The sequence below is a fragment of the Montipora foliosa genome, chromosome 3 (assembly GCF_036669935.1).
Source record: "Montipora foliosa isolate CH-2021 chromosome 3, ASM3666993v2, whole genome shotgun sequence".
NCBI lineage: Eukaryota > Metazoa > Cnidaria > Anthozoa > Scleractinia > Acroporidae > Montipora > Montipora foliosa.
The window spans coordinates 50,491,612-50,505,373 of record NC_090871.1 but is presented as its reverse complement, the minus strand read 5'-3'; the positions used below and the strand labels follow the sequence as shown (position 1 = coordinate 50,505,373).

Genomic DNA, 13,762 nt, shown 5'->3' with positions numbered 1-13,762 from the left:
AACTGATAAAGAGGGCCTTGCCTTTACCTGGCATGTGAGCGATGCAGTGACTACATCGTGGGTAAATCCATCATTGCAGAAACAGACCACAAGCCACTGGTGCCGCTCCTTACAAAGCGTGCACTGAACGACGTCCCTCCTCAGATACAGCGTCTACGGATGCGCCTTATGCGTTTCCACTTGAAAGAAGTCATCCATGTACCTGGAAAGGAAATGCACGTGGGAGACGCACTATCTAGAATCCAGACAACCAGTTCTGAGTGTGAGACCACAATAAAGGAACAAGAGATGAACATATCTCGACAGTGTACTTGACTCACTCCCTGAGTCAGACGTCAAGTTACTACAAATCATGGAGGCTCAAGATTAAGACCCCATTCGTAAGGAGATTAAAGATTATTGCCTTGGGGGCAGGCCTTTGGGCTGAAACCGTATTGGTCAGACCGAGGAGAGCTAAGTGTAGTTCAAGGAATACTGTTAAGATCATCAAGAATTGTTATCCCTTCATCCCTGAGGTTAGAAGTCCTCGACAAGATACGCGAAGGACACCAAGGAATAACTAAATGCAGAGAGCGAGCTAAAAGTTCTGTTTGGTGGCCAGGTTTAAGTCGTCAGATACAAGATATGGTGGAAACTGTAAAATCTGTGCAAGGCACTGAGTAATAAGGCCAAAACCACTCATGCCAACTTCCTTCCCTGAGCGTACGTGGCAAATGACTACAACTGATCTCTTCAAACTCGATCATATCACGTACTTGATAGTGGTTGATTTTTTCTCTCGCTAAGTCGAGGTAGCCGCAATGAATAAGACAACCAAATCGTCTGAAGTTATCAGAGCGCTCAAGGCGATCCTTGCACGACGTCGACACGGCATTCCATAGGAAGCCAGGAGTGATAACGATCCACATTATGCCTCAGCAGAATTTACCCAATTCGCAAAGGACTGGGGATTTCAACATACAACAAGTAGTCCCCGTTTCCCACAGGCGAACGGCGAGGTTGAAGAAGCAGCAGTGAAGACTACCAAGTCTCTCCTGAAGAAAGAGAAATTCCCAAACAAGGGACTGTTACCACACAGATCTACCACACGTGCTTGTGGACACTCTTCAGCAGAGCTACTCATGGGACTGAAAATCAGAACCACTGTTCCAACTTTTCATAGAAATTTGGCCCCAAGTTGACCTGACGTCGGCAAGTTGCGTCAAAAAGAAGCAAAGAGCAGAGTAGAAATTGAGGACCAACTTCAAGCAGCGTCACAGACCTGTTCCGCTAGAGGCACTGCAACCCGGCACCCATGTGTACATTAATGACGGCAAAAACGCCGGGACAGTTACGGGAACAGTTGCCAGTGCAGCAGAAACACCAAGATCCTGCACGGTTGAGACAGGTAGAGGCACAGTGACGAAATCGATCACACATCACACCAGTTCCTGGCGACAAGCCGGAGATGCTCAGTAACAAGAAACCTGTGTCTGTAGACAAGCCACCTACTCCTGTGAAGTCCCTTCTTCAACCAAGCCTTCGCTTAGGTTGAAGGAGAGTTTAGGACTTGCATGATTCAGATATTGTTATATGTTCGTTTTAAATCTCAAACAAGATCTAGTCGTTGTTTCTTATAAATTTTGCTGTCTGAGATAAGAACCTTATGTTGTTGGTGACCCTGAAAAGGAGAGATGTCGTGTTAGCGTGAACTTTGGACTGTATAGAGCGTGCGCAATAGAAACTGGAGAGAGAAGGGATAAAGCATGTCAGTTGTTGATTGACTTAGTTTCGTCCTTGGGTTAAATACAAATATTTTCTTTTCCTCTCAGAATATTAAAGACTTGGAATCAACTATAAATAAAGAACTTGTGAATGTTATAAGGTACTGCACGGTTAATAAGCTATCTATCAACATTAAAAGACTAGTTATATGATTATTGCATCACCTAGGAAAGAGGTATCTATTAACATCACTGTTTGTGATATTCAACAGAAAAGAGATACTAAGTATTTAGGAATTTTTATCGATGATACATTAAATTGGGATACCAAATACAGCATGTTAATAATCGATTAGCAAAGAATCTGGGCATCCTAATAAGCTTCGCTATTATGTCTCTATTAGTACTCTTAGGCAACTCTATCATAACCTCATCCACCCTTATATTTCATATGGTTTGATCAGTTGGACACCTGCAAGCCAAACTCGACTTCAAACTGTGAAAATAAATAAATAAATAAAAAGGGATTGGTCCATATTTTTTTGCTTCCCAAAGAGAAACTGCTTCCATGTATTTGCTAATTTATAGATTTAGGCAAGATTAAAAGCGGAGCTCCCGTTTCTAACCCCAGAAAGCAATAAAGTGTATATGGAAATAATAATTATTATTATTATTATTTTTATTATTATTATTTTTTTATCACTTACACTACATACAGTACTCATACTTTACTTACACGCATACACTACTTACAATACATAAATTACAATGCAATCACGCTGATTAGCATATTTACAATGCAATTTTCTATTATAGAAAATACCTTTCTTTTAAATACTCTTTGTTTTTTTGTTTTATAAAATTACTACTTTTTTGAAAAAAAAAAAAGATATATAAGTGGATAGAACCAAATAATAGGTATGAAATTAAACGTAAATTAACCTAAACATCAACAGCATATAAAATTACAGTAAAAATGCCCACGTGCGATAAAATTTCGGAAGTTCTTTTTTTGCATTTGCGATCTCTTTTAGGATTTCAAGTTTTCCTGTGATGAACAGTAGGAAATTTTGGAAATCTAAGACATCTCCGCGAAGACTTGTGCAGAAAATGCGATATTTGGCTATCAGTAGACTATAATTTAGGACTTGCCAATGCTTTGTCCTATCATGCCAGCCATATAGTATGTGACTTGTGGATAACGTTATTGTTTCATTTGTTTTTTGGTACCACCAGTCTTGAAACAGGATCCAAAAATCGATTGTTAGTGTGCAGTTTATTAGCAGGTGATGCAGCGTTTGTTCTTCTATATTGCATAAGTTGCATAAGGGGCTTTCTGAAGTGCGCTCTCGGTAGAGTGTAGCGCGGGTTGGAAGCACGTTATGAATCACTTTATATTGAGACATTATTATTTTAACTTCATTTGGGACTTAAAATGGCATAAGATAAACATCCTGGATGGTACTTTCTGTAAAACCGTGGCGTAGAATTTTCGTTTCGGCAGTGGGAGGAACGAAGACGGTGTTTCAAAGAGAGGAGTAAAATAATTATGCTTCTGCATAAAGTACAAAATTAATCGTCATTAGTGTATACAGTTTACAGTGATCAAACACCTCTGAGTTGATAGCAGTAAACAAACAAGCCTTGCAAACAATTACTACCTGCTCTTGGAGCAAATATCGCGGAAGGCCTGTTTTTTTTTTTTTATTTACATCAATACACATATACGTTAATGAAATGAAATACATTTACACACATGTGCAGTTAGTAAAGGGAAACCCCCTACGCATGACATAATCATAACAACCGAATCATCTCTGATGAAGGGCTTTGCAAAACATTATTTATGGACGGTGCCACCCAACAAGAGGAACATTTTCCTCAGGGTATGATTATGCAGAAAGGTATATCGTAGTCTGGGTTATTGGAATGTGAAATGAAAATAGGGGGTAGCCATGAATTTTTCGGAGATAATTTATCAAGTTTTTTCACAGTTTTTATCCGCACAAACGTTTAGTTGCAGTAAAACAACAGGAACGTAAAAGATCTCTAGAATAAATAGAAAATTGCAGCCGGATGATTCTATGAATGTGGTCTTTATCAAGAAGACCTGGGTCGTGTTGTACCTTATTGAACAGGCTTCAGGATTGGCCCAAAAATACAATAGAACAAACAAAGATAACAACGGATTTAGCACAGAAAACAATAAAAAGTACGACACTATACAGCCAATGAAATATAGCGTTCAGTAAGAGGTACGACCCTACGCCATTTTTGAGCACTTTGCGCACTTGCGCACGAATTCAATTTGTTTTCCCTTGGGCGTCATGAACAAATTTCATTAACCAAAAAAAGAATGTCAAGCACCTTCGTAACCGTCAAGAGATGCAGGTAATTTGTTGCTGAAATCAAAGAAGGTAGATAAGACCTGCTATTTCGAACTCCAACCAATATCTCTTAGCTCTGCGTTGCGAACGTTACTGCACTTAGCACAATTAGCAGAGCAAACAGAGTAGGGTTTTAGGTGAACATTCTAGACAACGCACCGTACAGTACTTTATACTGGGTTGCCATATGGCAATTCAGTCGAAAAACGAGTAGCATTTATCCTGTTTTTACACAATAGGGTCTTTCTTGTCACTCCCTGCTAAGTATTGTCTTTTTGTCTAGAGGGACGTATACAAAACATGGACCCCAGGTCCATGGACCACTTCATGGACCCGGTCCATGGACTCCCCCTGTGGACCACCGCTCATTTTGCAAAGTTGCAAGCAGAAAAATCTTTAGACGAAGGGGAGAAGTGATCTTTACCCTTATCTGGGCAATTAAAGATGAATTGTCTCTAATTATAACACCTGAAAACTTCAGGCGGTTTCAACGGGATTCGAACCCGTGATCTCTGCAATGCCGGTGCAACGCTCTACCAACTGAGCTTTAAAGCCACTTAGTTGGGCCCAACCCCCGGGAGCGGGTCAATTTGTTAGGCTCATTTGTTCCGGTGAAGGGCTCGATGAATGAAACGAACTTATATTTGAAAAGCGGGTTACAGACGCGGGTTATGGAGCCACCAAATAGGTGGTATAAGTGTCTATAACAGGCTATTACTTAAATCAGTAGCCCATAACTAGGAGCGAACAACAGCCCTATACCACGGCGTTATCACAGACCGCGATTTATTTTGTGGATTGAATTTCCCGCTAATGAGACTCAGAAGCCAGATGACCTATCACAAAAAAACGGAATTGTCTTTGTCTTTTTGCAGAAAAGGTAGTCTATAAAAAGATCGTACATGGGCTCCTACCCTGGGTACCAGAGGCTTTTCATGCGCGGTTTCCGGTTTCGAGTCTTCAAAGTGACCCGCGCGAAAAGCCTCTGGACCAGAGCGCGATCCCTTTGATAGCGCCGAGCCAATCACAACCCCGCTTATTCTCAAACATCCAGAATCTGGATGTTTTGCTGATTGGTTCTTTGGAGATGTCGAATGTTTCAAATGCTCTGATTGGATAACGATGCCAATAGGCGCGTGATCAGGGACGCGGGTGGTTTGAAGGTGACAAAGATCGATTGCAGGTTTTTCGCTCTTTACCTTGGAAGATTCGAAATATCAAATGGCTGGATGAATTGGCTATGGAAAGTCACTGCTGTTCCAGTTACTACCTGGCATATGCCGCGCGCTCAATACAATGGGATATACGAGTTACCTGAAGGAAGCCATTAATTTAGTTATTTGCCCGTTGAATGCGCTGATTGAATCGCACATGAAGGAGATACGGCAGAGAAGCATTTCATGTACATGTCTTTCTGGAAACGACGCCGACCAAGGTGGCGCTTATAGTGGTGATTACTCCTTCGTTTTTGGCAACCCTGAGGCCCTTGCTCTTAACGAGAAGTGGAGGAAAATGATTCAGACGCCTGTATATCAGACCAATCTGTTTGGAATTGTCAGATGAGGCTCATGTAATTTCAAAACATGATGGTAAGTTTATATGTGTATCGTTATTTGTTTACAAAAGTCCTGTGTGACGATCTCGGAAAATTGTTTCACGTTGTCACCATTCTCAGTGAGTCTCTCGTGATCTATAAAGCAAAAAAAGCCTTTTTATCCCGCTTCCTGTAAACTACATGCAGCCGCAATACCACTGCGCTGAGTAGTGGCTATTAATTTATTTATTTTTCCCTAAGAAAAATGGGTGCGTAAGCTGAATGATATTATTGGTAAGATTTTCGGAAAATTAGACACATTTATTATGTATATATGTTTCGACTTAACAAACCTTTTGGTAAATAGTATGAAATTGCTGAATCCATAATAAATGTAAGTTGTACTGAAATCTTTCCATTTTGGTGTTGAAGAATTATTAATATCTTCTACTTGTTCCATTGCATTTTGTAATATGGTTTTCGTTTTAGTTTGTTTATTGAGTGTTTTTAAGCAAGTCGCGTGTGCAATCATTTTTTTTTTTTTTTTTGTGGGGTTACAGTTCTTCTGGGGAGAAATGCAGTTGTCAGTTTCATGCGTGGAGAGGAATTGCTTTTGGTGATGAACTAATTTCTGTTCACATTTGCCCAGCGGTCTAAAAGGGTTTTAATGGAACGAAGTTTGTGGGTTCAGTACAACCCGAAATATAAATTATTGGAAATTGTACATTCTGGCTCGGCCGACGATTTGCGTAATTTTGGTAGTTGCCAAAACGCGGGGCCGGGGCCGGGACCGGGGTCGGGGTGTTTTTTTTTTCCTAAATTTTGTTTCATTTTGTCGTCATTCTCGAATGACTGTCATTTATGGTGGCAATTAGTCAAAAAAATTGAGGAACCTACGGAAGCTATGAAAGCTCTTAAGGGGCATTTTAGTTTTTCTTAAAATCGTACTTGATTTTTTGTCTTTCCGACAATCAAAGTTTCTTGTTCGAAATTAAGAGAATTTCCGAAATTGCTAAAATTGGACTTTATGGAATACACGCTAACTGCCAGACAGAGTCCCATCGTAATATTCACTTCGTTAAAAATAAAAAACAACAGTTCCACAGTTCCACGATGATCGTCACGCAGTCATGCAACCTTCTTTTTGCTTGTTTGTTCGTGTTGTTGTCAATGTTGTTGTCTGATTTACCACAAACGGTTTGTAGTAAAGTAAGTCGCACAGGAACTTGCTAGCCAATTCTATTCGGCTTCAAGGGATCGAATCCAATTTTACGAGAAAAAGCACAACCACACTCAGAACAATTTTGCGAAAACAAGCAACTGAGAACGTTTGCGTGACGACCATAGTGGAATTTTGCCTATGTTCTGTTTCGTTTTAATTGTATTGCGGAGACGTTTCTTACGCAGTAAACATTAAAATGTGGAGCTCAGCGAGTCTTCAGTGTCTCTAGGTGATTCGCACCTACGTACGAGGCACTACTTTAAGGCAAGGTCACACCACTGAGGATCCTGTAGATTTTCAGCTTTTTATTCGTACTAGCTGCTCGATCGACATGTCGTTGAACTAGTCGACTGAAAGGAAAATATTACAGAAGTAGATTATTAAATGTTTTGGAATGCCGGCGATAGGCTAAAAGAAAAATGCAACTGATTTCTTGAATATATTACAATTTGTGTCTTCTAATCTACACGATCTTATGGTTTGATTTCTTCTATCCGGCGGGTCTAAAACACAGGTCACATTCCACAGGTCACTCGTTGCAGATCATTGTTTTACCTTTTGGAAAGTAACCAAAACCCTCAATTTGGCTAACCCTAGGCCTAAGGTTGGTCAAAGTTAACTGAATAGAGTGTAATGTGAAGTGCTAGATTTCTATCCCATATGAACCATGTGAGCGTTAGCCCTACTGATGGAAATGGGCCCACACAAGGAAGGACAGAGAAAAACTCTGACCAGGCTGGGTCCCACTTCTAGCACTTCACATTACACTCTATTCAGTTAACTCTGTTTTAGACATATTTCCAGTTTACCCAGAGACATACATGGCGATGAAATTAGGAACACCACAACCTATTATTTTGGAAATTTTTAATAATTACATTTAATATTTACAATGGCGCAAGCATCGCTCCCCTAAATAACTTAATAGTGAAAGCTCAGGCCAATTATAATTTCAAGAAGTCTTTATACATTTAGGGTCCAAGGCCAAGATCAAAGATTGGCAGATCAACTTTTAAGCACAGAGCTGCTTTGTGCTTGAACCTTCTCCCAGACTCATTCAAAAATTCTCCTCATCCAGATTATTTTAAAATATTCAGAGAAAACAAAAGCTTCCCAAAAAACTATGTTTCACCAAAGCTTCTTGTAGTGTTTCTTTGAAGTCTTTAGACTTTCAATCATGATTTTTCAATATATGATTATTGATGTAAATTCTTAGCTTTTAGCTTTAACTTTAATGTAAAATTTATCCCGAATTTATTCTCTGTAAATTTCGTCCATTGCTTAGTTAGAGCAGGTCCACATCAGGACTTTTGTCTTGCCTAATTTTTGGAACGTTCTTTAAATAACCTATGCATATATATTCTTGAAAATACGCATTCTACAAAAACGTGAGCATTGAGCCAACGCTCTTTACGATTGTATAAACAGATATCAAAAGCAAGACCTTGACACTTGCAGGTAATATCGTAGTAAGTTAAACGCAAAATGCAAATCATGTCTTAGTATAATTTCTTCATTTCAATTTTCAGGTGGCTGTGACATCAAGAGTATGATTTTATCGCTGTAGTCACTGTCACTGTGGCCCTTTCGTTATTGTCACTTGTCGTCTCAAGCTGACCTTTAGACCTTTTACAACTCAGAATTATCTTGAAAGCCTCTCGGAAATTCTGCAGCCTGCATGCATACACAAGTGGATTAATTCCCGAATTAATCATCACCAGAAGTAGCTGGGCATCACGAATACAGTGAATAAAGACACAGTTGCATTTACTGCACAAGTTAATGACGTAGATACAGACACACGAGGGTAGAAAACACCCCAGAAATATTCCCAACACTATCACCAACGCCTTCACCATCTTCTTCTCCCATTTCAAAGCTCGCTTCTTGGCGGTGTTTTCTTTGCTAGTGTCATGCAAGCGGTCCCATTGAAGGACTTGAGCGCGAAAGGAACGGACGACTTTGAGGTGAGTAAACAGGAGAACCGCAAATGTCACTGCAATGACGGTATTTGCGAACACGAATCGATAAATGTTCAAGCCAACAGTAAAGTAAATGAGCGACATAGCAACTGAAACAATCCACACCGCAGCTGATATCGCAAGAGATTTCATCCCATCCAACCAAGTCACATAAACAATTGGATAAGTAACCGCTACAAACCTGTCAGTTGCCAGTATAATTAAGCTCAACAAAGAAGCCGTACAAGCAATGAAATACGGAAAGTACAAGTAATTCCCGATTTTGTCATGAAGAGGACTCTTTAGTCCTTCTGAGACGTGGTATATTGCCGAAAGAGGAGCGACTACAAGTCCCACATTCAGATCAGCAAAGGCCAAGTTCGCCACAAAATAGGTAAATGGTGAACGAAGATTCTTGTTCGGATCTACAATGATGGTGAGAAGGACAAGAAAATTTCCAAGAGTTGCGATCAAGCTTATGAAGATGGAAATTGAAGCTGTTGTGAATGACAGAGCAGTCGGTGGAGTAACGTTGGTACATGGGTATTCCCCAATGAGCGACATATCTGTAGCAGTTCGAAATAAAAGGACCTGGCCTTCGAAATTCGTTGTGTGACACAATAAACCGCTGGTCAAATTATTGTGCACATACAAATGTCTGACACTCGTTTCTCTCGAAAGGTACTGGGTATCACCCGACAAAAAGGGTCCCAAAGTACTGGGTATCACCCGACCGTAGTATACTTTAGTACGTCCAACATTACGTACGTAAGCGAAAAAAGCTCGGGCTTGAGTAGGGGATACTGCTCGAACATATTTGTGCTTGTGTTCAGCTATTTAGATGAACCCAGGTTTTTACCTTATTTTCGTAATTGTTAGGTACACTTTTTGAGGACTGTTGACGGAGAAATAAGCTAGATTATTCGTTACTCTTTCCTTCAATCAATTCATTGGGTCGGTAAGTGCTTTCCCTTCATGTTTTCCTTCCTGATTTGCTTGCCTTATTGTCTTACATGTTGGAAAAATATCACCGTAATTCATCTTGCATTAAAATGTTGAATTCCATCACTTAATTTTTTGTCAGTAAATAGAGGAGTCGCTTGCAACACCACTGTAGTGTATCGATTTTAATAGATCAGAGTACTGTACTCTTACTAGACTTTACAAACCCTTGAATGTCTTAGTAAAATTATTACACAGTAAATGTACTTCAAGATCTATAACACTTAGTCTACTGTAAAACTACTAATACATGATGTAAAATTACAGCTCTTCAGTAGAAGTAGAAATTACAGTATCGTTGTACCACTATGAATATAACCTTGTTGAAACTACGGTGCACATACAGCAATTAACTGAGTTACTTGTCTGAATTTAGTACTTAAATGACGACACTACAACCACTACATTGACCTACGGTGTACTCCAATGAACACACTACACCACTATATTGACCTCTGCAGCTAGTTGTTGATCTGAACCCAATTTACGTATAAATTATTTGTTAGTAGCTTTTCAAATAATTTTGTGTCATTTTCGATTTACAGTTTGTAAACATTGTCATGGTAATCATGATATTTTGTCCCAGGAAAGTAAGATGTATTTCCCCTTGAAAATACAGAGGACACTCATGTGCTGTGATCATCAGTGCTCGAATGACGTCCTTTTCAGTCCAGTTATGGTTAGAGGTACAAGAGATATAACATTCCTTCAAATGGAAATCAATTCATGTTAATTGCTTTTGCTTCACCTAAGTTACAGAACATAACTATATATTAGATACCCATAATGCCAAGGCATCATTACATTAGTTAATATCCTTGTGATATTAGTCTTGTGGCTGCGTTACTTTCATTTTAGTTTTAAGTTTCTGAAAAGTAAATAATAAAACAAAGTAAATGGTTATTTTACGCCCAAAAATGCTATAAAATTACATGCAACTGACCTTCCAATAATGTTCGAGCAACAACTATCAAAATGTAAGTCAAAGAAACAAGTCTCAATCATTTAATATTTAACAATCTTTTTTTCCTTGCTATTTTAACATGCAATGTGAAGTGTTTTATAGTTTTGTGGTTTAAAGATAATTATGATGTTTGTGTGATATATTTTAGGGCTTAAAGAGAGGTGTAGATCCAATAGCTGACTTTGTGACTTTCTACGTTTTTAAAACCTGAGTTGGAAAATAGTGTTAACCTGATGGAGCTCCTTCACACTTTCAATTTCGAATGTCAAGTGACATTGAAGGACTTTTGTGATGCTCACCAGACTATGGCCGATGATTGTATTGCTAGTCCAATTAATAGGTTTTTAAATAGTTGTGAGCTGTAACTTATTCTGTCTTTTGCAGTAACTTATTTCTAAGTAGCATTATAGCAATTGGCACTAGCTTTTGTTAACGATTTTACTGAATGCCCTCATTTTGTGCAAATTTTAACAGTAGTATCACCGACCATCACCATTAGCCCAGTGGCAGTCTGGGCGACTGGCTACTGCTTTTGTTGCATATGAATGAACTCTACAAGACCTGCAGTGTTTGATAAGCAATACCAAGTTTGTGAGGTCTTAAGATTTTATTAGGTAGTACTAACATTAAATTCCCTTGTTTTTCCGAACATTCGTTTGCATTTACTGAGGGCAACATGTAATAAGACACCTGTCTTTGTCAATGGGGAGATTTAGTATCATGTTTACACCAAATGTCAGGCTAAAATTTGCGTTTTGCCAAAAGTCAAAGAAAGTTGTTTGATGTTAGCTCAATTCTTGCCTGTTGTCTACACAGTTATATGAAGTAATTTCCCAGAAGAGAGAGACAAGTTAGAATATGAGGAATTTACTGTGAAAAGTGGCAGCCTTTCACAACAGCTTTCACTTTGAATCCAAAACATATGTTAAGAAGTTTATCAGAGTACTACTTTAAAAACTATCATGCAAATAAATGCATGAACTTGCTTGCCCCGCCATACCTTTCACTACCATGCAACTAAATTGTGGAATAACTTATGCAGCAGCCTAAAGCAAGTACCCATCCTCAAGGAGTTCAAGGCATCCGAATTGCAAATGTTGAAAAATGATTTTTTTTTTGTAACTTTTATTTATAAATTTAAAATGTAGACATGTCATAGGTTTAGGCCATTTTGAACTTGTAAATGACTATTGAAAAGCCCTAAGGGCAATATTGCTTCATTTAAGTTTGTATGTATCATATGTTGAGCTGCTATGATACGTTTGTGTCATGATGTGGTTTGAAGTATTTTATTGTATTCCGTTATCTTCGTCCATAGACAGGCTAGGCAACAGAAGAATACAATGTTCCCTACCGAGTAAAATCGCCTATCCATAGAAGAGGCCCTCCCAGGAGGGAAGGGGGTGTTTGCCTCCTTGATCCTTTAAATATTTGCTTGTGTTCCCTTGTTCACCAAATTACTTTCAAACTTGTTCCCAGCTTTTTGATCCCTTAAATTGTTTTTGCTCCCTTGTTCCCTAAAATATATCGAAATTGTTCCCCTGTCCCCCAGTTAAAATTAGTTATGCTCCCTTGTTCCCCAAAACCCCTGGGAGGGCTTCAGAGACGCCAATGTAAAATGTAAATGAGGCCAAAAGGATTTTTTTAAAAAGTGAAGGAAGCAGACAAACAGATAAATTTGGTTTTCTCAAACATGTTGATAGAGGTCGAATTACCACTGTGAACGATTTGGAAAGCTGACGTTTCGAGCGTTTGCTCTTTGTCAGAGCAAAATCAAATCATTTTGTTCTGACAAATGGCTAACACTCAAAATGTCAGCTTTCCAAATCATTCGACCTCTTTTAACCAAATTTTTCTGTTTCACTCTACCACCGAAGCAGAACCACAGTTTCTTTAGAACTAGAAGTTTGTGTACTGAGACAAGCAGATAACTTGTTTTCTCATATAACTTATGCTGTGCCGTTATGGAACAGAATACTTTCCCCCTGTCCTGGGAAAAACCAGCCTGTGGGTACAGCTTAGTGATTCATGACCACCCTTCGGTCAATCCAGGTCCAAGAGATCGGGTCATGCCTTCACAGCCTGCCTGACCGGCCAGTTGTGGCAAGTTGACCATGTAAAAGCACTAGCCTCTAGTCAACCTGTGAATGAGAGGTCCCTACACGACTTGAGACCCAACTTGGGACAGACCTCTAACAGGGATAGGTCCTGACGATCCACCTTCAAAGAGTGTAGGTTCAAGAGGCCTCTTCATGACTCGTGAACCGATTTCCTCCATACTATATACCAATAAAACCTTTCAGGCCTGCCCTTGCTGGCTCAAAAAATTCACTCCAAAATCTTATAAGTAAGCCCAGCTCAAACATAGCACATAAGTGTGGTTTTAGGTGGCCCATCAACATCACACGGTCAGGCAGGAAAGCATTTATGCTAGGGTTAGCCACATTGCAAGGCTAACTGGAAGGCTGGCCTTTCAGGGAAGTGCAATGTAGATGACCAGTGCTGTCTTCCTGTATAGTAAAAAGACACCACTGAGTGAGGACACGTATCTGTGTCCTGGAAATCTGATCCTCAAGGCCCTGGACGAATGCTTGGCAAAGTGCTAGAGTTAGGGTTAGTGTAGTGGAATGACCATTGTCGGTGTGAATTCAAGAGACCAGTGCTCAGAGAAGGTTTGTACCGTACATATCCACTGTCTTTCATGGGACTGTCATGGGTGTGGTCGGATAGCCCTTATCAAAGTGCATTAGCATTTATGGTTGGTCTCCAGGGAGAGCTAACATCAGGGGGAGTTTGGCATTTTCTTCTAGGTATGCCAGGTCTTCCAGGGTGCACCCTGCCACTCCCGTGCACAATCAAGTGGGGCATCCCGTGGTGCAAGTCGCACACCCAGGGAAGGCTCTACACCCTATCAAAAACACCTTTTTTGACCATAACTTCCCCTCCCCCCCCAACCCGTGATCCTCCAGATCCAGCTAGGGTTGTCTGC

The 13,762-nt window shown here is 39.7% G+C and overlaps 1 protein-coding gene, 1 long non-coding RNA gene and 1 other non-coding gene across 4 annotated transcripts; 1 reads left to right on the top strand and 2 right to left on the bottom strand.

Moving 5' to 3' along the window:
* Nucleotides 1–4,572: 4,572 nt before the first annotated feature.
* Trnaa-ggc (transfer RNA alanine (anticodon GGC)) lies at nucleotides 4,573–4,645 on the bottom strand. Its single transcript has one exon. It is a non-coding gene; the product is annotated as a tRNA-Ala (tRNA).
* Nucleotides 4,646–7,673: 3,028 nt separating this feature from the next.
* LOC137994967 (melanocortin receptor 5-like) lies at nucleotides 7,674–9,409 on the bottom strand. Its single transcript, XM_068840545.1, has one exon. The coding sequence runs from the start codon at nucleotides 9,369–9,371 to the stop codon at nucleotides 8,388–8,390; it is 984 nt and encodes a 327-aa protein (XP_068696646.1). The 5' UTR covers nucleotides 9,372–9,409; the 3' UTR covers nucleotides 7,674–8,387.
* Nucleotides 9,410–9,565: 156 nt separating this feature from the next.
* Nucleotides 9,566–12,046, top strand: LOC137994966 (uncharacterized). Of its 2 annotated transcripts, XR_011122228.1 has the most exons (3): nucleotides 9,566–9,765; nucleotides 10,355–10,495; nucleotides 10,922–12,046. It is a non-coding gene; the product is annotated as an uncharacterized lncRNA (long non-coding RNA). The 2 variants fall into 2 exon arrangements; XR_011122227.1 differs by having other exon boundaries at nucleotides 10,355–12,046.
* Nucleotides 12,047–13,762: the final 1,716 nt, after the last annotated feature.